The 24,373-nt window shown below is 40.9% G+C and overlaps 1 protein-coding gene across 8 annotated transcripts; it reads left to right on the top strand.

Moving 5' to 3' along the window:
- The first annotated feature begins 330 nt into the window (after window positions 1-330).
- On the top strand, window positions 331-23,159 carry tcf3a (transcription factor 3a). Of its 8 annotated transcripts, none has more exons than XM_079650144.1 (20): window positions 331-820; window positions 3,809-3,905; window positions 4,274-4,346; window positions 10,060-10,133; window positions 10,855-10,930; window positions 11,620-11,660; window positions 11,818-11,953; window positions 12,340-12,389; window positions 13,783-13,882; window positions 14,285-14,418; window positions 14,563-14,707; window positions 14,819-14,877; window positions 14,992-15,070; window positions 15,976-16,052; window positions 16,469-16,642; window positions 16,793-16,907; window positions 17,042-17,174; window positions 19,655-19,890; window positions 20,332-20,454; window positions 20,568-23,159. In XM_079650144.1, the coding sequence occupies exons 2-19, from the start codon at window positions 3,852-3,854 to the stop codon at window positions 20,445-20,447; spliced, it is 1,872 nt and encodes a 623-aa protein (XP_079506270.1). In that variant the 5' UTR covers window positions 331-820; window positions 3,809-3,851; the 3' UTR covers window positions 20,448-20,454; window positions 20,568-23,159. The 8 variants fall into 8 exon arrangements, with proteins under 8 accessions (XP_079506270.1, XP_079506268.1, XP_079506273.1 ...); XM_079650142.1 differs by having other exon boundaries at window positions 332-820; window positions 17,015-17,174; XM_079650147.1 differs by lacking the exon at window positions 19,655-19,890 and adding an exon at window positions 18,024-18,262 and having other exon boundaries at window positions 336-820; window positions 14,282-14,418; window positions 17,042-17,129.
- The last annotated feature ends 1,214 nt before the right edge of the window (window positions 23,160-24,373 follow it).

Below are 24,373 nucleotides of genomic sequence, written 5' to 3'. Positions count from 1 at the left end.
CTAATGTATTTGGGCATGAATTAAGAAAAGATATCCAATTACAATCCACCCAATGAAAAACTTTATTACGATCGTATACACTCATCTCTCAAGAAAACAATATTTGTAGCGCAGAGCTTGGAAACAAAATTTAAAAAATAAAGAAATCCGTAAGCTAAATAAGACAGCCCTAAAGGTCGACGATGGAATATATGTGGGCCTCTAACTTGCCAATCATTTTTTCGTTGTATCCAATTGGCCCTCCCTCTCATATTATCATTCCATCTTCCACTAGTCTAGGCTGTTTGGCTTTCCGCTGTCTTCATCCGCCAGTCAATATAGATCCCGCGAATTGATACTCTGATGCTTTTGCGTCGTGTTTACAGCCATAAAACAGTGACATTTTGCATTTTGAAAAAAATCAACGCGCCTTTACACAGGTTCTCGAAACCTGCTTTATTTTAACCAAGATTGGACATCGCTGATGTTTCAGCGTCCATGTCCCCCCGTAGGCTGTGCTGCGGAGTGATATTCACTTCATTGGAACCGACAATGTGGAGGCTGTTAAAATGTCTACTTGGAAAATGAAATGGTTACATTTGCTCTTACAATAAGGAAACGGAGCCGTTTAAGAGTTATGGTTCGTGTTAAAAACGTGTTTTTAGTTTCGTGACGAAGACGTCAACCAGACGAGGCGACGGAGGAGTGGTTCATATTGTCTTTCTTCATTTTCATCAAGCCCACAGTCCGGACCACGGGGGAAGGATCCTATCCCTAACTTTGTTTTTCTCTCTACTGCGGCCGTCGATTTCTCCCTGTTGGATGCCATATAACTGTCCAGGTAAATACATCGACATATACACATTCACAACAAACATATGCACGTCAAACAGTAGTCGTGTGTCACGTTGTTACCGGAGTAATAATCAAGTTTTAAGCGCATCGTTTAAGTTGTAACCGAGTGGCACAGCCGGGAAGAGCGGGGTCTTGGATTTTCGTCCCTCCGGCCTTAGTGAGCTGTTATTACTATAACGAGTATTAGCCTGTGTGTGTGTAATGGATTTCTTTGTTCACTTCAGTGGGTCATAATGTTACAGCACTTTAGCATATTGCTTGACCGAGTTAGCTAGCCCCCCTATGATTTTACTGTGTTTGGTACCCGTATGTCGGTTTTCTAGAAACAAACGCACGAGCGTTAGCCGTAAAAGTAGACGTTGATCGGTTTAAGCTAACGGTACAACATTCCTGGTTGAAGCTAAAATGGCTATCTCTTCCACCTGGTATCAAGATGTGTGCCTGTTTCACAAGTATAGCACTGTAATCACAAACGTACAACACTAGATTGTGGAATTAAAATACAATTTTTGTTAAAAGTATAACTATTATTTTTTTACCACCGAATGAGGCTTTACACTTTTTTATTTTATCTTGAGTAATACAAAACACGTTTCGGTCAGTTATTTCAGGTCACTTTTGACGTTTATACTAATTTTGTTGCGTTTTGACCGTTTTACCGAAACTTTGGTGGCCCGAGTCTTTGTGTTCATTAGTGCCCCATTCTCCTGCTCGACGTGAGGAGCAGGCAACAGGTTTTCAAGGCCCTTTTTAAACGTCCCGCAGGGTTTTAAACCCTACACTGAGCCATGCAACAATATGTTGTAGATAGCAGACCCTCTTTTATTTGTCGCCAGGTATGAGGTGTTGTGTGGGTATTTGTGCCTTAAACTTTTCTCCAAATGGGAAGGCCGGAGGTGGGGGTGCTCAAGACAAGCGTATGCAACTTCCATTTGTTAGGAGGGGCTAAACACTTATCCCCCATTTTGACCTCAGCTCAGCGAGAGGCAGAAACGACTAGAGTGGTGCTGAAGTTTTTTGGCTTATTGTCTGGTGTAAAAACACATTTTTCGGTAGTCACTGTTTAAAACATTGGTTATTTGCAACATTAATTACATTGCGTTGTTCTTGTGTTTCCCCCAGTTAATTTGGTGGTTGCATCCTTTAATGCCTTCAGAATCCCATGCAGATGTAGTTTCAACAAATGGTTGACTTTTGGTGTTGTCACGGTATTACTCTCTGTAAACAAAGTTGTGGCTTTACTGACTATGCTTACAACATTGAAGTTGGATACACTTTAATGTGATGGGTAAGTAGTTGCTATGAACAGCTCAAATTACTGAAACTAATCACCTTTTCTGTTTCCAGTTGTGCTATTTTCGACTAAAAGTGAATCTTTAGTCATGCAGTGAAAACGATACTGAGTTATTCAAGTGTTAGAAGTTAAATTGTCTCAGATTACAAATGACTTTAGGTCATGTCTAAAAAAATCTTAATCTCCCACTTTGTTTTTACAATAATTACTGCTTGTAGGTGTATTTGTTATTTTGGCTTTTGTTCCCTTTCTTTCTTGAAGTCACTTAATTGTTTTAGTATCTTTTGATATAAACACTGTAAAATGACAAAGCTAAAATAATTGCAACAAACCTGCATTAGTTTAGAGTATCAGTGGTCAACATTAGCTGAGATAAACTTTATTGTATTTTTGCTTGACAGCTTCAGAGACTGTGCAGCCACAAAATTGAACTCTGAATTGAATCAACACCTCTAAGTACAAACAAAATCACAACATTATGATTTCCCACAGCTGGTATTTACTGCAGAGCTTTTGTTTGGCAAATTGTCTCTGCTGGTTTGCCCACCTACTGCAGAAATGAAAGCAACTAACTTAGATGTTTTACACAAATGGGCAGAATTTGCTATTGATACAGGTTGTTTATACAGCACCTATCCTATGTGAGTCTTTGGTTGTGTATTAGCTTACTCTGTGTTTCAAAAGAAGTGTAAGAACAGTTTGGTTTTTCATGTAAGGGACGTCCAGGGCCTGACTAACATCGAGTGTGGTGTGGCCTGTGGCTGAACCATGTTCACCTATCTGTGGTCTGCAGGGAAATTCTAGTATTGACTTGTCAGTACTTCTTCAGTAGATTGATGGTCCAAGGTGACATGCTAATATGAACTATATTTTACATTGTAGGCATGTTTACTGAATGCTTAGCCATGTTTATTTATTTTGTTATGTATGTCAGCCCTCCCATAATGTAATTTAAGTGATATTTCCTTCCGACCAGAGTAAATGCTTTTGAGTCATAGGCCTGAATCATCATCCTCTTTGTAATGGTGGGGGAAATATAACCAATATTACAATGACATTGGTATGCAAGTCTAGACATTTTTTTGAGTTGTAATTAATGTTATCTAAAGTAAGATTAGAACTTGTGACAACATTTTATTTACCAGGGTTCTATTTTTGAGATATGGGAACACAACAGCACCACTATACAACACTTTAAAATGTAAAAGGCAAAAACTCAGGCACTCAGACATGTTAAAACAAGTCTCCAGTTTAACTATTTTCTGAACCACTTACTTTTTAGTGAAAAGGAAGACACTTCTAATGTCCAGTTGCCCATGGCATTATGTAACCACCTCTATCATTAACACAGGAACAAAACAATGAAAACAAGACCCAATTTGTAAAACAAATAGAAAAATATCAGCAAGTATTTCAGTCTCTTATACCTTTTAGTGGATTGTTCCAGGTAAGTGGAAAAACAGTGAATCCATCAAACTGCTTGGATATACAGCCATACTTTTTTCCAAACCTATAGCCCCCTTCCCTTTTTTTTTAGATTCTATTTTGGAGAAAGCTCCAGTAGTCACAATATTGTGGTAATATTTGACTTTGGTAATATCCAGCTTTACTTCTGCAGGAATATAAATCATCTTACCGACGGGCAAAATATACTAATATTCTCCTTCGGTCTGCTTGTAGTTGCTTGCTGAGACTGAAACGGCCAAGTGAACAGTGGCAGAGAATGGCTGCAGTGGAAACAGACAAGGAGCTCAACGACTTGCTGGATTTTAGCGCGGTAAGATCTATCTGAAGATTGCTTGACTTAAATGTGCATCCTTTACAGTTCATTCTCTGCTTAAAGACACACTTTAAATGTAGAATGTTGATATGTGACTGAGTGTCAGGAACTCAATGAATGGGCCGGTTGGTCACTGTTTGAAGCTTGGTAGTGTATATATTACTCATGTTGTTTTTGTGTCACTTACATGTTAGCAGTCACTCAAAGCTGGAATGTGTAGATGTATTCATGACCATTGTAGCTGGATGAAAAGGATAGGGTCATTTGAATTAGCACCTAATCAACCTTTTGCACATGTGGAGAGGAACCAACTCAGCAAAGTCATAGATGGACTACAGCTTACAGTTTAATGTCTCTCTTTTCAGATGTTTGAGCCTCCAGTATCAAACGGGAAGAACCGTCCAACTACTCTCGCCAGCAGTCAGTTTGGAGGTTCAGGTAAGAAAACAGATGATTATTTCCTTGTTTTCGTTCATTTTTTCTTTCTGATTTACTTTATTTGTTTGCCTCCCAAATAAATGAAATGGTGTATTCTTCTGGATTTTCTTCTCTTGATTACAAAAGAAAGAAATGTCAGTAAATGTTATGACAGACAAGTAGAAATAAGACAAGATGCTTTATTGTATTTTCATGTTAAACACATTGAAATGTAGTATTATATTTTCTTTCTTTCTCTTAATTTTGCTCACTAAATGCTCAAGATGTTTCTTATTGTTTCTCTAGTACAACTATTGTAATTTCACTTCTCCCTCCCACATTCATTCATGGTGTTTTGAATGGTAATAGAAAAGGAGATAGTTCCTGTTCTCCACTTGTTGAAATCATCTGTTTGAGATCACAGATTATTGGAAGCAACCACAGGAAAGATTGCCAGGTTATTTTATGTTATGTAGATCAGGCGTCATCTCCTCAACACTTCCTCATCCTCGCCTTGCAGGTGTCCCTTCCCTCACCTTCTCAGCTGTTGCCATTCAATCACTTAATGACAAAGGCAGAGGGTGGGGGTTGATAGGAATAGCCCAATTAATCTCCTCTGCTAATTCCATGACTAAAGTGTTTCCCTGATCCTGCAATCTTTCACCCTATGTCTTTCTTTTCACATAACTTATTTTTACCTACAGCCATTATCCATACATAGTCAGTATGGACCATCAACTTCAAGTCAGCTTCGAGGCATTCACAGCATTTAACTTTTTTGTATTGCTCTCATACACAATAAGGGGTTTGATTAAAAAAAAGAGAAAAAAAAGGCCTACCTTTCCATCTTAATTCCCACTGTAGCAGATCCACTTGCCCTACATGAAACTTTCTGTCATCTTCGAATCTCTGGAAGTGCAGTAGGTCTTACGGCTGGCAAAACAAATGAAACCGGATATTGAAGCTGAGATGAAAGACAAGACAAGCAGAGGCTGGGAGGGGTAAAGGGGGCTCTGTTTCTTCTATTCACTTGAGGGCCACTTACATGTTCCTTTTGTTTTTTAGCAAGGTGTGTGCTTACAAAAGAGAGCTGTGATGTTATCAACCCAATGGCTGCTCGTGGCATTCTCCCTCTGCCTTATAATCGTAATCTACACAAAATATATCCTTTTTAGTATCAAATATTCACCATTGTTAGTTTTTTGTAAAAAAATGTAGTTTGCACCTACTGTGGTCCGCTAAGATATATGTAATTTACAGAGGATTTGCATAGAGACAAGTTCACAGCATTAAACAAGTTCTATAGAAGGACCATGGAAACTTTAGCCACCCTCTATAGCTTACAATATTAGCCAAAAAGCTGGGGCCACGAAACAATTAGCTTATCACAAAGATCTGAAGCAGGGTTAACGGCTAGCTGGGCGATTTCCCCCCCAAAAAGTAAAACATTACGCCAACATGTCTATAGATTACTTATTCAATTTAGTGTTATCCTGTTTAAGCTCTTTACAAAACAGGAGCTTTGGCACAGGGAAAGGTCAGCGCACTGCTGCAGGATATTCACGTCGCATAATTGGCAAAAATAATAAATGAAAGGAAAATGCACCTTGGTGTACAATCCATGCCTGTCTATAAGTATTACAGAAGGTTTCTTCTGGTTACTCAAACATGTGCTATCATATCATTAGTTTCAAAGAACCTGACTTGGTCAAACTGCATCCCTGTTTTTTTCTGTGGAGCAGCTGCCACGTGTTTTCCTTACAGAGTCTGTTAGATGCCTTTTTCCACCAGTATGGTTTAGGTTTGGGATATGTTGAGGTTTAACATGTGTGGCTATGAGGAACCTCCCTTTCTGAGCCTCAGTGATAATATCTCTGCACTGCTCCCTGCTCAATCCCTTTCACTTGTAAGTTAAAGTAAATTCAGCGCACTTTCATTTTTTGCTCTCTGGAAACTGAGAATCCTTCAATGTATTTTTAAACCTAGGTATGGGCTCAAATGCAGAAGGGGAAGAGTTTAGAATTTGCATGAAATATTCCAACAGATGTGTTGGTGAAGAACAAGAACTGAAGGATGTTTCATTCATAAGTAGATTTCCAATTGGAACTTCTTGCACGTATGACCATTGACATGTACCGGTATATCATTTCATAGTGTGTCAGAATTAGGACTTTGAAATATAAGTTTCATTTATAAACTTCAAGTGAGTTAATGCACACAGTTTGAGAAGTTTCTGGTGACTCACAGGTTAAAACAGCTAGGCCTGTGTTATTGTACATTGTTCAGTATTTCGTTAACATTGTTCACTCTCTTGAGATTTGACCTGACATCATGCTTTGTGTCTGCGTGACTCACTCTTCCAAGGGAAGGAAGAAGGTGTAGACAAAACGGCACACTCAGTTATAGGTGCCTGGGGCCGTGATCGTTAAAAAGCCAAGACTTGTCTGCAAGTTTGGTCAATGTATGAGCATACAGTTTTGCTCATGAAGCTTATGACTCAGGCTGGCAGTCTGTTTCCAGTATCTCTTCCTGTGTAATTATAGACTAGCCATGCTAAAAGGGGCGTTGCATGCTGGGAGGAGAAGTGCATTGGGGTTCACCAGAGAATTTGTCTGATGTTACTCACACTTTTCTATCGGTTTTCTCTCTCCAGTCCTGGTAGGCAGTCTGAGTAGTGCACTACTCATGGTTTTCTCATTGTTGAGGGACTTATGGTGTCACTAATGGAAATCATATAATGTCAGAGGAATCTCAGGGGGGAAAAAGCAACATGTTACAAACTGTAAAAAAAATAAAAAAATAAAAAAAAAGCATAAATGAAATGGCATTTTTCTGAATCAAGGAAACTTTCCTAAAGAAAGTGGGGAACAGGAAACCAACGTATCCAACCCCAGTTGTGACAAAATCATATTTTAAAAAGAAATGTCATCGTTGAAGCAAAAAGGGTAGATGTGTTCAAGCTTTTTTTTTTTTAGTCTTCGATTTGATTAAGACCCAATATAGAGATGTTGATACTATCGGTAGTATAGTATTCGATCTTTAACACTAGAACCGCCAGAGGTCGCTGTATACCTAAAACCGCCAACGGGTAAAATGTACCCGCTATTGATTTTCAAGGTAAAATGTTCTTTTATTTCTCATACAGAACAGTGAGTTTTGATCGCACAGGGATGAAACTTATACCAATATAATCTGTGGACTCTCAGCTTTTCATATGATATAGTTTGTGGAGATAACATGAAGTATAAAATATCGCTATGAGTGCTGATTTAAACGCTTGGTGTTAGACTTGTGTTTTGTTTAGGTACAAATCTCTCTATCTATAACTATCTATCGATCTATCTGTAATGTTCTGTTCAATGGACATATAATTGTCTACATAAACAGACGACGCGCCTACTTCTCTCATTCCGAGTGTCCATCTTTATTCAACTGGCACGTAACCTGCACACATGCATTACGTCCTCAACGTGAGCTCAGTCATCCAAGATGTTACACTATCTATAACTATCTATCTGTCTATCTCTCTCTCCATCCATCTCTCTCTCTCTCTCTCTCTCTCAATCTCTCTCTCTCTCTATCTATAATGAACCGCAATAGACAAAAGGCGTTGCTATAGCAACACGTCATGTTTACGCTGCATTTTCTATGAGGTAAATATTACCCGCTGGCGGATATAGGTATAAATGGCTTTTTTTTGGGCGATTTTTTCAATCTGACTTCATATTGACAATTGTTAACAACAGAGGGTGCTACATAACACACTTTCGGGAAAAGTCACAGACTGGGAGACTTTAATATGTTATTGAAAAAAGTTACATACAATCAAAAAACAGCTGCGGGTAAAATGTACCTGTTGGCGGTTCTAGTGTTAAGCAGAGTATGTAAACATATTTACCCATCCACACAGATTTAAAAGCAAGGCTCAAGAAAACCCCTTCCCTGCTTCTTTTTTTTGGGGGAAACCTTTAACACATACTAAATTACCAAAATAAGTAAACCATGGCCTTTTCATATATTTTCCCACATGAGTATTTTATAGACACCTGTGCAAACCTAGCTGGTGGTGTCCCCTGTATTGATCACGTGATACAGCTTAGCCACAGCTAGCTACATTGCTTGGCTCTTCTTTTTTTTAGATAACGGTTTCAAAGGGGTCTTTAAAGTCACTAAAACAACAACACAGTTGTTAGGTCGGCAATGGAGGAGTGGTGTCACATTACATCTGGAGAATATTGTTTATTTGAACAGAATATGTATCATCACTGATGTAAACCTACACTATAGTTCTGCTAACTAGATCCAGTTGTTATTTCTATGCTTTACTCCTTTTGTTGAAATAATAGACTTACTTATTAGTCATTATTCCATACAATTCATTGCATTAAATGTAATCTCATAACATTTGCTAATCCCACTTGTGATTACCTTGAAAAAGGTATTTCTATATGAGAGGGGATGTGTGTTATTTTTCTGCAAAGTGCAAAAAGCACCCTGCTATTTGTGGAATGAAAGGTGACAGTTCATGTTTCTTTTTCTAGTAGCCTTCCAATCCTCAGTTCTTCTAAAGAGGGTAAAAATAACACATGTTCGTGTCTGGCCAACTAGCTTCGTATTTGATCCCTGACTGTTTGATATGCTTCTGAATACTTGGTCATAATGTAGGTGAGAGGCAGACAAAACATTTTGTTTTTTGACCCTGCGATTGGCTTACTTAAATGAAGTATTGATAATAAAACTGTCAGAAAAGTCAAATGCAGTCCTCGACTCAAAGCCTTTTTTCTTGTGTAAGGCTATGGTTCTGATGACTTACCAAGGAAGCAAATGGTTCATATATATTCTTTATCATCGTTGATTGACGTGGAGAGTGACAGTCAGCCATAGAGAGGGGACAAGACATTGTCTCCTTCATCTCTTATTCTGCTGGTGTCGTGCGTATAGATCACAGTTGTCACGGCAATCTAGCAGCTCTCAGCGCTGTGGACCCATCAGTCTGTTCTACTGCTGATCCTGTCATGATTCTAGCCCGCCTCTACCCCCCTCCCCTCTCCCCTCTCCGCTTTTTAATTAGACAACAAAACAAAAATATGAATATTCATAGTGCTCAGCTTCATTAATATGCACAATTATGCAAATCAGTATGCAATTAAGCTTCAGCTTTCCCCCAGAGATGCTGTGTTGCAGTACGAGAGGAGATTGAGAGAAAGGGGACGGGCAGGAGTTTCTGCTTCACCAAGCTTTAAAATCACTCCTTTCAAACACATTCACCTCTCTGAAAGCTGGAGTGCACCGGTCAGGGATAATGTGCGTTAACTATGTAAGATTGAGACCTTCAGCACTTCAGCGTGTGTCTCTGTTAGGGCGAAGGTGTAGGCCAAATGTGAGAGAATAGATGGGTAATGGATGACTGTTGCCATGGAAAATGTAAAGGATTGGAGTGGGAGAATGAAAAATGTCGAGGATGATTCTGGGTGCCTCATACTGGGTGTTAATTATTCAAACTTCCTACAGCTCATATCCACGCTATGTGACAGCACTGTCACTATGCTGTCTCTCTGTGAGCTGGGAACTGACGCTCTTCAATTGAGGTTACTTTGAGAAGCCTGAAAACAAACTTGTATCAAAGCAGGTCAACTTTATCATTCTCTTATGCAAAGCTTTAGTGTAAGTCCTTGTTACGAATGTGTCTGCCTTTTTGTGGTTAACAGGCCTAACCCAGCTCTTTGTTTTACAGGTATAGATGAGAGGAGTGGATCCGGTCCCTGGGGGCCCGGAGAACAGAACAGTCCATCTTTCAACCAAGGAAGGGTACGGTTTATCCTCACTTACTAGATAGAATCTGCTTTTGAAGACAACACAAGTTTGGGTGCTCATGTAACCTATTCCACTTTCACACACAAACCCAATGTCTCAGATGGGATTTGCCCACTGATACAGCCTCAGACCCTCGTAGTGAAATATTAAGATATCCCCTGGTTCCACACCATTACTTTTATACACTAGACTGATTCAAAAAAGACTCAGATTTGCCAAGTTTAATTACATTTGAGTTTGATTTCACTCTTAAGGAAACATTGGACTCATGATCCATGAACATCAGCATAAACATACTCAGACTTGATGATAAAATAACAGTGAGTCACACATTACAAACTTTTATAAAGATTGTCGGCCAAGAGGAAGCCTTATGGATGGTTTGGATCCCACTGGGCTTGTATACAATGATTTATTTATACACATGTATGCACATTATTAGAACATGTTGATAGACATTAAGTATAACTGTAGTTATCACAGGTTGAACAAATGGATATATGCGATCTTATAGTAGCTGCTGAAGAATCTTTTAAGCACCTTTTCCTCCAAGAACCATGAACACACCTCAGAGCCAAGTTTGCTAATGTGAGTTTTCACATGAACACACATGAGTTGAACTGCTTTGGTGTGAAAGGGGTACTAATAATGGGCTACGTTCTTGTATTTTTTTTTGTATCACCCTAATTTCTATCGTACTGTCTTTTCCCCTCAGGGTTATGGAGAACAAGGCCTCTACAGTGAGCAGGAGGGCATTGCGCCCGCCCCCATGTATGGATCAGGGATTGTTGGTAAGAAGCTGTGACTTGAACTAAGCAGTTGAAGCAAAGACACCTTTTACATTGCATTTAGTTTTCTTATTAAAGAGATCCATGGACATTTGGGGCCAGTGTCTTTGATATCAGGACTTAATGATCGAAGAACATGCTGACTGGAATGTAGAAGTTTAAATAAATGAACCGTGTGACTGAACCAACACAATGAGGTGTTTGTTGGAGAGAGAAGTCACTCATAGGTTAGACACCAATGTGCCACTTTAGGGCAAGCCATATTTATGCTTAGGTGGCAATGGATGAAGGGAGCAGGGTAATCAGGGAGGATGTGGAGGAGGGGATTTTTCATGTGTTGTTGTTGCAGTTTGTGTGTTCAGGGCAAGAGGGGGTGGTGGGGTGTAAAGGGCACCCATGCACAAACAAGGCTCTCCCTTGGGACTCCAGTAGCCTATAGCTCTCTTCTGTTTAACTGTCAGGGGAGGGGACAGAGGTTTGGCACAATTGCCCCTGAACCATTTATAATGGGCCAATTTGTTGTTGTTTTGCTGTCCACAGCCATAAATACCACACATTATCATATACACTCACACAGCAGATGGGAGGCACCCAAATGGAGAAAGGGGAACGTCCAGATTGTGATTTAATATTGACATAAAAGCCCAATTTTCACAATCATGACCTGGTTTTATATTCCTTTCTCCGAACAGGAAAGCCTGAGCGAGGACCTTACTCGTCATTTGCACCACAGGTAAATCAGTTAGGATCATCGCCCCTTCTCTCCTGATGCTCTCTTAGGAAAGAATTGTCTCTGCGACATATTTCCTACCATAAATCCATCTGAATGTACTGCCATCATTTATTGCTTTTACGCTACATGAGCTTGTGTTTTTTTTTACCATCTCTAGCCGGGCTTTATGCCCAGTGAAATGCCCATGCCCAGTCCTGATGCCCTCTCCCCGTCTGGCATGAAGTCCAACTCCCAGTTTTATTCCTCATATGAGGGAAGCAACTCTCGTAGGAGACCCTCACAGGAGCCCATTGGTAAGTTTGTGAAGCCTAGTATCTACAACAGTGTTCAATACAGTCATGGTCATTCCTTACAAAAAATATTTTCTTTGTTCTGATTTATATTTAAGACCATGTTTGCCATCACTTCTCTAGTTGCGGTTTGAAAAATAAATGTTCACTTCTGCTTGGTTAAAGAAAGTGAAATCCCTGAGTGCTCAATGAGGAAAGTCACTGAATAACATCAGAGTCGACATACCTTTTGATTAGGCCTTTATGAGTGGTCACAAGACAGATGGATAGATTCTGTTTGCATGACTGAATCCCTACATTGGTGGTTGTAAAATCTCTGCTGCAATAAGTTAAGACCTTTGTGCATGTGTGCATGCTTATGTGATTTCCCTCTGTCTTCTTCCCCTCAGGCACACAGCCAAAAAAGATCAGGAAGGTGCCCCCTGGCCTGCCCTCCTCGGTGAGTACTAGCATCCAGAAACGTTGGAGTCCTGAACTATATCTCAGCCCTTGCAGTCAGTCCATGGGAGCTCATGTTGTCATGTTTTACGCCCCCTTTTCACATTCCATTCTGCATCTTAAGCCTCTCCTTGGCTCGCAAAGTAGGAGAATAGCTGCAACACAGGACATCCAGCTCTTACAGCTGTGTATCTGCACCACCGAAGTAAAAAAAAAAAAAAGAAAGGGGTGGGGGAGCGAGGAGCCACTCATTCACCCAGTCACTCATTTGCAGATTGTATTTATAGTGTGTTGTATTTGTAGGCCCTTTGCGTTATGGCCACATTTCGTGGTCTCTGCCAAGCCAACCCGTTAGATCACTGAAGGGAATTCATGCCGGGGTTTGATGGCTCGTACTCCACCTCATTTTTTCCCTCTCCCTCGCTCTCTGGGCACCCTATTTCCTCCTCTTCTCTGTTTCTTCCTTTCCCCCTCCCCCTCCTCTCTTACCCCACAGCCCCCTCCCTCTCCTTCCCGCCGCCTCCCTCCCCTTTCTCTCTCTCCCTCCCCCATCCCTCTATCCCAGCTGCCAGTGGAGTTGGCTGCCATCCAGGATTCGGCAGATGGTTCAGTAATTAGGAGTGCATCTCTCCGTTCCCTCTTCTCCTCTCCCTTCTTTTCCCTCTCCTTTTTCTCTGTTTAATCAAATTACAGAAGAAAACTTCAGTCCATTTGGATTTGAGTTCTGCAGACACAGTTTGATACTTGCTGTGCATCTAGAATAATCTTGATTAAGAATGCTATGGTGGTTCAGAACATTGGCTTCTTAATACCCATTATACCATGTACTAAATCCGACTGCATCTCCCATTGTGTGATCACATCATCCTGGGTTAGAAAGTGTGCATTGTATATCTGTAATTATCTCAGTGTGTTTCTTTTTAATAAGATCAAATGTAAAAATGCCCTAAAGAGATTGGAGACAGAGCCCAATAAAATCACTGACACAGCACATTCGATACATTATGCTCAGTCTGCAGCCATGTTGCAATTGCCTGTTTATCCAATTAAATAGTCAAACCTGATTGTAAAAATAGATTCCGGCCTAGTAAGGAACACATACTTTTAGGAGCTGTTTGATCAGGGATTTAATGCAAACATATTCTTTTATAATTTTGAAAACTTAACACCAGATACTATTTTTATGAGAAAACTAATCTGTGGTCTCCATCCTAAGCACGAGGAAGCTCCCACTGAACTTTGTAATGAGTATCTCAAAATAAATATGCCATATATAGTATCTACTGAACGGAAAGATGTATATACATTAAATCGTTTATATAAAGTGATTTAGGACACAATTCAAAGCTCGGAACTAAAGAGTTACATTTTTCTCTACTGTTTATCCTTTGTAGGTTTATGCATCGGCCTCAGGAGAGGAGTTTACCAGGGACAACGCTGGCTACCCAGCCCCGAAGGCAGGAAATGTCTACCCACCACCATTCTACATGCAAGGTCAGTCTAAACAACATTTGCTTTGAGTCTCCTTTTGTTCATTGTTTTAGTTTGAGAAGTTAATTCTGACCTAGACACTTGTTGTCAATGGGGGGAAATGTATAGAAAATCTATAGAAACAATATTGACCTAGAATATTCCTTTTTAAAGCCGGTATGGTTGTAGAATGAGCTCCCCGTAATATCCTGCTGGATGTTCGGGTGACCGTAGGTGCTGTAGCCGTATGCCAGTGAACACCGGGGGTGCCCGGGTGCTGAATAGTGCATCACAGTTGAATGAAGTCATCACAGTAATGTGACATGTCTCATATGTGGCCTTCATTGTCCTCTCCTCTCCTGTGGCTGGTTATCCCTCGCCCTTCTTGCCCCCCCCTTTCCTCCGCTGGATGCCCCCCGACAGAAGGCCTTCACCCGCCCTCTGATCCATGGGGCACTGCCAGGTCGATGGTTCAGCCTGGATATACTACCATGCTGGGCAACCCCCCCCATCTGAGCCAGCATGCTCCCTTCACTGCCATCAACCCCCAAGACAGACTGGTAAGTTGTGCCTTCATACTTTGGTTCATACTTTTAGTTTTTCTTTGAAGGCATTATGAGGTCTTTGACACGTGTTGACTAATGCATCATTGAGGGCTTCTGTCTGCTCGTGCTTTTAAATGATTGGGGGTCTTTGTTTTTCAGAAACGACAGCCACTGCCCCTCTCTCCCCAGAACTACCCCATGCATGGCGGGGAGGTGAACGGGGCTCATCCTGCGGGCTTCCACTCAGGCCCCAGCAGCTTCGGGGTCCCCAGCCACACCCCCCCTATGGCTGACCCCATTATGGGTAAACCTTTTTGTGTGAAAAGTGCTTCATGTTTTCCTCCAGTATAGTCACATTGCTTAGTATTTGTTGAGCATTGGATCTAATTTCAATACTTTTTTCCTTCCCCAAAAGCAAATCGAGGAACAGTACCAGGAAGTTCAGGGGATGAGATTGGAAAAGCCCTAGCATCTGTAAGTTATAATAAAAGATGTACTCATGGCAAAGCCGTGTTTCTAGACCAAAATTCATGTAAAGGAATACGTTGGCATGTTATTTAATTAGAAACAATTTCTTCCTCTTTCCAGATCTATCCCTCCGATCCACACAGTAACACCTACCCTCCGTCTCCGTCCACTCCCGCTGGCTCTCCCCAGGCTGTATCAGGTGAGGGAATATCTCTAGTCTTTTGTTCCCAGAAGTCTCAAAGTGAGCCGGCTGTTAGGTAGGTTTGTTGTTCCAACAAGGGTTCTTTCCTGTCATATAATGGAATTATATAATCTTTTAAAATACATTGTTGTCCCTCTGACTAAGCCTGAATGGTTCTTAGTGACAAGTAGCTCCATCTATTGGGTTAGCGGTGCAAGTTCTTTTTGTGTATTGAGGGATCCATACTTTCTAATGTGCAAACTTCCATCTTAATAGTCATCGATAATGTCACACTTCAAATATATTATACGGTCAGTTAATACTTTTAAGTAGCAATTTAAAGTGAAAACATTTCAGATTTTTAAGAAAGGTCCTACCTACTCACTTAAATCGTATCAATATTCAAAAATACGCGTTTAGTTGAAATGGGTAATTTATAAAATAGCAGACATAGTACATCTACCTGTTTATACTAAACAGGTCCACCACCCAGCTTAACTGTCACTTGATCTTTATCACACACACACACACACACACACACACACACACACACACACACACACACACACACACACACACACACACACACACACACACACACACACACACACACACACACACACACACAGCCATCCAAATATAACTATGGGGAACTAATGGGAAAAATAGAGTAGAAAGTGGGTTGGGGTCACTTCCCCATTTGTCTGTGCACTGAGTCCAGGAGTGAGCTCGTCACACACCTCGTACACCATGCTGCTGCTGGCACACGGTGAAGGAGAACAAAAGAGGGAAGAAGAGGATGATCGTGAACCAATAAAGAGAGGCCTTGTTTTAAAATAGTGGACTTGTTCAGTTTAAAGCAGGAGATCAGCTGATGCAGTACATGAGGGCAACTGAACTGAACCTTGTGATCTCTCTTCTAGGCTCTGCATCCCAGTGGACTCGGTCCTCTGGCCAGGCCACACCTTCACCCAACTTTGACAGTGGACTTCAGTCCATGGTGAGTCGGCATACGTTTGAGTTCATAAGCGTTTATACCCACAGGTGCTGAATAAATGCAGAATGTAAATCAAAAAAACAAATGTTAATATATCTATATATGAATATATTGTACATCCTAAAAGTATAAATGTATCTATTTGCACATATGCATTCATAATCGTTAAATAACATTTACAAATTAAATCATACAGTTGTGTACTACTAAACAAGTGCAAATTCACAATTACTGCAAGAATGTTCGTGCAAAAAACCCACCTTCATTAATTTACAAACACAACAACCCCTTTTTTTTCACGTAAGAGATACAACAAAAGATGGTTGAAGTAAATGACAGAGGAAAACACAGGATGCTATACGGTTATGCTTGCATCACCTTCTGCCGTCTCAGTCTGCCTTATCCTTCATTCTCTGTAGCCCAATAAAATGGAGGACCGTCTGGACGAAGCCCTCAATGTTCTTCAGCGTCACGCCAGCGGACAAGGAGGGCCAGGCCTGGCTGAGATGCACAGTCTGTTGGCGTCAGGCTTAGGGTTACCTCCTGCCTTCACCAGCGCAGCACTCGGATTGGCCAGCCGCCTGCCTGGACTGGTGAGACAAACAAATGGCAGCCAAGGAAATCTGTGCGCCAGTGACTAAATGAAGTTTGATATGTCAAATGAAAGAAAAAGTAACAGTGAGAGCGCTTTACAAACACGTTTTACATGATCATTTAAACCCGGTTTCATTGTTGTCCTGAAGATGTCCAGCCTCCATGAGGACTCTGCTGGTCTGCCCTCTAGTGGAGGCCTGATGCACGGGGGTCACCACGGCCCCGCGTCAGGCCCGCCGGGCTCTCAGCCTGAAGGCTTCACCGGTGAGACTTTTGATGATCTTTTGTTCACATTGATGTCACAGCGTGGGATAATACTTCCCACCATTGAATGTAATTTAACATTAACTGGTTCTATTCCTCTTATTCAGTATCTTTGTTATTGAATGCCTGTGCAGGCCTGTCCGGGAGCCTCAATCGCTCCAGTGGGTCTGATATAAAACGAGAGGACAAGGAGGACGATGAAAACTGCTCAATCACCGACAGGTCAGAGGACGAGAAAAAAGACGTGAAAGCCCGGCTTGGAACGAGGTGTCTAAAACCTTTTTTTAGCACAAAGTTTATACTCTTCTATCACTGCATGAGATTTCAGGGCGAAACATGCTGCTGTGGTTTAAGTATATAATATGTGTCTGGAAATGGTCTTATAACCTTTGAGATATGATTGTTTATAGTCAATCATTTCTCATACATGTATACTATAGGGCTCTATGAAATCACAACACGTTATATTTCACTTTTAATGGATTTGATTATTAATTAATACTTTTGTTCTAAGCTGGTATTACTGGATGTGTTAAACGTTTCCTAATCTGTTATGTTGAGTGGGATGACCTTAGTAGTTGGAGGACTGCATTACCAAGAGATCCCAAATCTAAATCAACATCCATGAACAGTAATAGCTGGGTAACAATATCTCCTTTTCTAAATCTGACAACCTTACAGGGGTGTCAACATATGAATCAAATATAAAGGTAAATTACCAGAAATTAACATTAAATATTCTTATGTAGCAAAAGTAGAGACAAATGATACTTTCATGACAATTATTAGAAGAAAATAAAAAAAGTTAGGTTTTGGAGTTCAATGAAGTGAAAGGCTTTAAACAAATGGGACCTTTAACTTGCAACTCAAAGCCAAACACCGCTACAATAGCAGCTATACACCGCTACTGTAGCTACAGTAACAGCTATACACTGCTACAGTAGCTACAGTAGCTACAGTAGCAGTGTTTGGCTTTGAGTTGCTCCGAAAGGGTATCCCGCTCCATGTGGTTGGGACATGACTAAGACCATAATCGGGAAGTTATTATCAGAAGTGATGAACTGTACCCATACTGTTGTTTTATTCCCTCCTCATCTGCCAATGGCGCTTCGCTAGTTTGGATGATGAGGAAGACGATGAAGATCTTCCAGTGGAGGTTAAGGCTGAGCGGGAGAAAGTGAGGAGGATGGCAAACAACACCCGTGAGCGGCTACGTGTGCGGGACATCAACGAGGCTTTTAAGGAGCTGGGACGCATGTGTCAGCTCCATATGAGCCACGAGAAACCGCAGACCAAATTGATCGTACTGCAACAGGCCGTTAACGTTATACTCAACCTGGAGCAGCAAGTCCGAGGTCAGTGGGTGTCCAGGGAGGAAGGGAGAGGAGGGGAAGGGCCTCTTTACAAACTGAAACTCCCACACGGCTTCACTTCCCAGCTAGTTATTTCAAATACTTTTCAAACTCATTCTGGTAATCCATTTGACTCCACTTGTTGTGGTTAACTCGATCAGCAATGTCACTTTTTTTGCATTCGATCCTAAAAAGAAAGGATCAACAAAGTAAGGAAATGAAGCTGTGTGGTTGTTTTGAAGACATGCCCATTCTCCAGTTCATCCTCTAAGGTTTTCTGGCAACACATACAGCACTGCTCGATGTCCTGATGCAGTATGTGTTGTCTTATAATGGCCTGTCTGTTTCCCCTGTGAAGTGCTTAAGTGTCTCTCTGCTTCGCCCTGTATTAACATCTTTCTGTGTGCTTATTTGCTTTTTTCACTGATGCCTCATTAAGCTTTAAACTAAACTACAGAGTCATCTTCTTTAATTTAATTATTTCAGTGTTTCTTTTTATACATTTTTTCATAATGCCCCAGTCTGCTCCCCTTTGGTTGGCATGAAAGCAGGACTGTGGTGTGGTGTTAAACCGGCCTTCAGCTGTGTTGCAGTGTCTCTGTGCTGCATGTCCAGCCTCTCAAGCATTAACTCTTTAGTTTGCCACCCTGTTTTCGAGAGACAATCCTTTCCATTTCCCCATCCACTCCCTCGTCCTCTGTCATTTTCTTTTTACAGATATCAGCAGTGACCTCCTCTTCCTCACATTCAGATAAATACATCTCCTGCTGATGTATTTAATGCCCTCAGTCTCTCCTCTTGGCTTTTCTCTGTGGCTCTTTCTATGTTGGCAGAGGGTGTTGCTTCCTCTCTCTCCCTTTCTCTCTCTCTCCTCATAACTTCTTTGTCATTCTGCTGGACAGTCACTATATCCCCTGAACTTCCACCCTGGACCCAAATGACCTAAATAAACTGTGGTTGGTTAGACTTCAGGACAGATTAGTTACACCTGGTATCGTGATTCCCAAATGATCGGTTACTCTATAGAAATCATTTGGTTGTGACATCATTTGCGTGCTGTAGATCCACGGGAAGAGTTATACCTACCCTCCGTTCTCTCTACTGCAAAACAGCCCCTCCACTGGGATCTTCTTCAGCAACTCCTCGTCTCAACGTATTGGGTGAAGAGCTTGAAATATGGCATCAAATATAAACATGCATTTAAGATATAAAACCTTTCCTAATAACAGAATACATATTCTAAAGGAAGACAAATATAAAGCTTAAAGCTGCGTCATAGGTTGAAAACTGTATAAGTGTCGTTTTTGTGAGAACATGTAGTCCTGGTTTAGTAAGAGCTGTGATTTGGGTTTGTTAACCGGCCCCTCCCATCCCCACTTCTCCTCCTGGCTGCAGCGTTGTCTCGGTGAACGATGAGAACCTGACTGCGGAGGAGAAGGAGGCGAGGGAGAAGGAGCGTCGCCACGCTAACAACACTAGGGAGAGGGTGCGCGTGCGCGACATTAACGAAGCCTTCAGAGAGCTGGGCAGGATGGTTTCGGTCCACACGCAGACCGACAAGGCCCAGACCAAGCTTATCATCCTGCAGCAGGCTGTGCAGGTCATTATGGGCCTGGAGAAGCAGGTTCGAGGTAGGTCAGCCGATACAGGAAGGTCTGATCCACACAGACGACAACCATCTCTGATTGTAGCTGGACTAGCTGCCAGTCATTCACCCGTAGGAAAATATCTTTGTTAAAGTTTATTCTCACTGACTGTGTGGCATTCCCTTTGCCGTTCTCTTTACTCTCAACTCTGAAAAAGGGAGAAGAAAGGGAGAATCTTTGAGGAAGTGTATCCCTGCCCTCTGCCAAATGCCTGCGTCTGATTCTCATCTTACTTTTCATTTTCCTATCTTGCTTTTCTCCTTTTTGTTCCCCCGTGTCAACTTTTGACCTTTTTTGTTTGTTTAAAACTCTGCTTTAATCTCTTAAAAGATTTCTGAGGAAGCATAATGAGATGTTCACTAGAAGTCCCATACTTCCTCTTCCTGTTTTTAATCTAAGTGTTGCTCCTTTTTTTTTTTTTCAAAGAGCGTAATTTGAACCCAAAGGCTGCCTGCCTCAAGAGGAGAGAGGAGGAGAAAGTTTCAGGCGTGGACCCCTCCATGCAGCTTGGTGGGGGTCATATGGGAGACGGACATATGTAATTCCTAGGTCAGTGCACAGAGCATCTAGAGTAGCATTTATGTTGCCGTCAAGATAATATCATTTTAAAATGTTTAGTTTTGTTGCAATATATTAATTTGTGTTTCTCCTTTCTCTTCCAGTTCCTGTTGATTGTGCAGCCCTTAGAACACGTGGCCTTAATCTATCATTGTCATGCATCTCAGTGTGTGTTAATCAACTTTTGGAAAGCACACACGCACACACACCTCATTACTGACAAAGCAGGTGGCCACATTCCTGACTATGAATTCAAAAGTAACAAGCACACTCTTACAGGAGGGAAATGTATTAATCTTAACACGACATCACTTTGAACCGAGGACACCGGTTTGGAGACAGTGGAAATTGGACATAAGGACTTTCTTATGATCATGTTTTTGTAAGACATTTTGAAATATTGCTTTACATGTTGGGAGCAAAACTTGTTTGGATCAAATGAAACTTTTTGGATCAACTGCTTCTGTGAGCAGAGTTAGGATTTGTATTGTTGGATGATTATTGGCATTCCCATCTGAAAAGCAGGTCTTACATTCTTCACCGGCAAAGAGGGACACTCGGGTTTAAATCTTATGATTCAACGAAACCTGTAGGAACGTGCCCAAGAGAGGCCTAATGCGTAGTCTATGATTAAGATAAAAAGGCCATCAAAATGATCTTATCATGTGATGACCGAACTACACGGGCAGGTTTGAAGACATCCAGCGAATAACCGGGCAATCAGAGGGCTGACTCGTCCTTTTTCTATCTGGATGTTTTTTCTTTTTTCTTTCTTGCTTAGGCTCAAAAGAGTGCCACAGCCATTTTTTTTGATTAATTTCAACAGTGGATCCCCGAGTTTGATCTCTTAAAGTCCTGTACATCTGTTACGGTCACTGCCATGCAAGTGGAGCAGAAAGACTGCCGGAGAGACACCGTCCACCGACACAGACACGAGCAAAGACTCGAGATACAAACCCAGGAACGACTAAGAGGATGAATCCATTGTGCACTGCGGGTACAGGTGTCCTCCTCCCGGCTCAGATCACCAACCATCATGAAGTCAGTCATTCTCTGCCTGCCCCGGTCAATCATGCCTGAAGACTCTGTTCCAGCATGGTGAACTTACTAAACTTAAGTCTAGGAGCAACTTTTATTATGGTAAATCACATGTTTCTTCAAGACGGAGATCTTTGAGTATTGAAAGGGATCATGAGTGTTCCTGCTACCCTGTAGAGAATTTACTCACCATTTATGGAATTGTTTTGCTGTGTGTTGAGCATTTGGTGTTTTGTTTTTTCCCCTTTTTTGAACAATTGCAAAGCCTGTTGTAAGGATCTTCCTTTTTTGTAGAACTGATTTATCATTGTTTTTTTATCGTTTTATTTTTTACTTTGTAAGATAGTTGTATGAGTTTTGTTTTTATCCTTTTGGAATGCTCTTTCTTTTTTTGTTTACATTGTTTAAATGTAAGACGACTCTCAATTTAGATTCCAGGAACAAAGTGAGGTGTTTTCTTTTGTGCCAGGTGCTTAGAAACGTTAGAAATGACAAACCTATCTGGCTGTAACATCACATGTTGTGATATTGCTCTCTTTAAAAAAAAAAAAAAAAAAAAAAGAATAGAAAAATGCATGTGTCAACACAACCCTGTCAGGCCAGTTGTAATTGGATTGTTCTGGTGTTTGCGACAGTTTTTCTTTAATGAAACAATATTTTCTTCAGCACACCCCCCTCTCCTTTCCCTGATGTCCAGCTCTCTGAAGAGCTTGTTGATGAGTTTGAGGAAGGGGCAGTAGGGGCGGTCTGCACAATCTGCAACATAATTCACTGTTTCATTGTGAAATGAAGCATAAAATGAATCAAAAGGGTGGCCTTAGTCATTTTCCTGACTTTGGGAGTTTTGATAATGGTTACTCACCAGTGCCTGAATACTTCTCTGCTACATGGTGGATGACGTTGCATTTGAGGATTTATAGGTTGTACCTTTTTATAATACAGATGTATAAAAACATATATACTTCAGTTACATCTGACAGTGTCTCAGAACATCTAAATGAAGAAGCACACTAGTGGACGCTGACCGCCTCAGTGTCGCTGTGTTATTAAACGTAAGATGACTAATAATGAAAGGTCTTCAAATTAGACGCTGAAAACTACTTAAAATGCTTCATCTTTTATGTACTGATTTTGTTAAATATAATTTTGTCCTTGACTGGCATGTGCATTGATATGTATGTACAGCTGTATGATATGTCAGCTTTATCATTGTAAGCTGATACTTATATGTAACAGTATTTGGTTTTTTGTACCTGTCATTTTATCACAAATCTTACCCCCACGGACTAGCCCCAAGCATTATTTTCTTTGTCAGTTACTCTAACCTTTCTGAAGAAAAAATGTGGTGTTGTTGTGATATGAAAAATCTCTATTGAAGACTTGTACTTTTATTTCTTTACATGAAAGATAGGTCTGCAGTATCCGAGGATCAAAACATGCACCTGATATTCTTCGTTAACAGACCCTTTCTGTCCTCCACAACAGATGACCTGCTACAAATCTCTCTGTCTTCACTCATGTTTGGGGACAACATCTATGTAGGCTATGTCCTCAAAGTGCCTCCAGTTTCCTATTTTTTATATATAAAGTAGATATAGAGAACTGTTGTGTATATAACAGTAATGTAGCAATAAATGTGCCATTTTTAATAACAAATACCACGTTGATCCAATGTCTTTTTTTTCATATTTTAAAAACACCTGAATTTTTTTTTTCCTTTCTGCAATGGAACGAGGTAGTGATCGATTAATTTAATATTATTTTTGTTAAATGAGTTTCACCCAACTGCAACAGACGAAAAGGGTAAAGAGGAATAGATAAACAGGCCAGCAGTACTAGATTGATTTGTCTGCGGTGGGGCAGAAATGAGCTGCACCCAGCTGAATACACAGCGTTTTATTGTATTGTCCAGAGCCTTAGAAAATGTTTCTATGCTGTAATACAAACTGATGTGTGCAGAAGTGGGAGAAGTACTCAGATGTTGTACTTTAGTCAAAGTAGAACTACCAGAGTATAGGAATACGTTCTTACAAGTAAAAGTCCTGCATTTAAAATGTCGCTCAACTAAAAGTCAAAAAGTATTAGCATCAAAATATTCTCAAAGTAACAAAGAAAAAAAATACTCATTATGCAAATTGGGCAACCTTATTCAATTACTTTGTGGGGTCAATTGTGAATGTACTTGACAATGTCAACAATAATCTCACAAAGGACTTTACATCATGCCAGGACAGTTTTGGATTACAGCAATATATTGACTTTCCCACACACTCAAAAGGACATATACTTGATCTGATCTGCTGCTCTGGTGTAACTCCTCTGAACTGCTCTGCATTCGATTTGCCCATTTCTGACCACAAGTTTGTAACCTTCAATGTCAAGTTAAAATTACCCAAAGCAAATATTTCACGATCCATCTCATTCCGTAACGTTAAGAATATCAACACGCCCGCTTTTTCTATTGGAATTAACAACCTCCCCTGCAAAGACTACCTATCCACCACCGATGAGCTGGTCTCCCATTACAATGATGGACTCCATAACCTTTTAAACATACATGCACCTCTGAAAACCCGGTCTGTCTCTTTCACCCGCTCTGCCCCCTGGTATACACCCGAGTTACGCCAACTCAAAGCTAAAGGTCGTCGTCTTGAACGCCTGTATACTAAAACCGGCCTTGTAGTTCATAAGGACATGTACAACAGCCACATACTCGCCTATAAGGATGCTCTTTCCTTCGCTAAATCAGCCTACTATAACAACTTAATTAGGTTAGGTGAAGGAAACACCAGAACCCTGTTCTCTACAGTCAACAGCATTCTGCAACCACCGGCCTCTCTTGCACCCCACCTGTATTCAACTTCTCAATTTA

This window comes from Notothenia rossii, assembly GCF_949606895.1.
Source record: "Notothenia rossii genome assembly, chromosome: 9".
NCBI lineage: Eukaryota > Metazoa > Chordata > Actinopteri > Perciformes > Nototheniidae > Notothenia > Notothenia rossii.
The sequence above is the reverse complement of the archived record's forward strand: the minus strand, read 5'-3'. Positions and strand labels throughout refer to the sequence as shown.

Excerpts from the sequence above, each read along its gene's own strand:
- tcf3a (XM_079650141.1), top strand. The coding sequence starts at position 3,852 with ATGGCTGCAGTGGAAACAGACAAGGAGCTCAACGACTTGCTGGATTTT. Across the intron at positions 3,906-4,273 it reads ACTTGCTGGATTTTAGCGCG|ATGTTTGAGCCTCCAGTATC; the intron begins GTAAGATCTATC and ends CTCTCTTTTCAG. Across the intron at positions 16,643-16,792 it reads CCAGCCGCCTGCCTGGACTG|ATGTCCAGCCTCCATGAGGA; the intron begins GTGAGACAAACA and ends GTTGTCCTGAAG.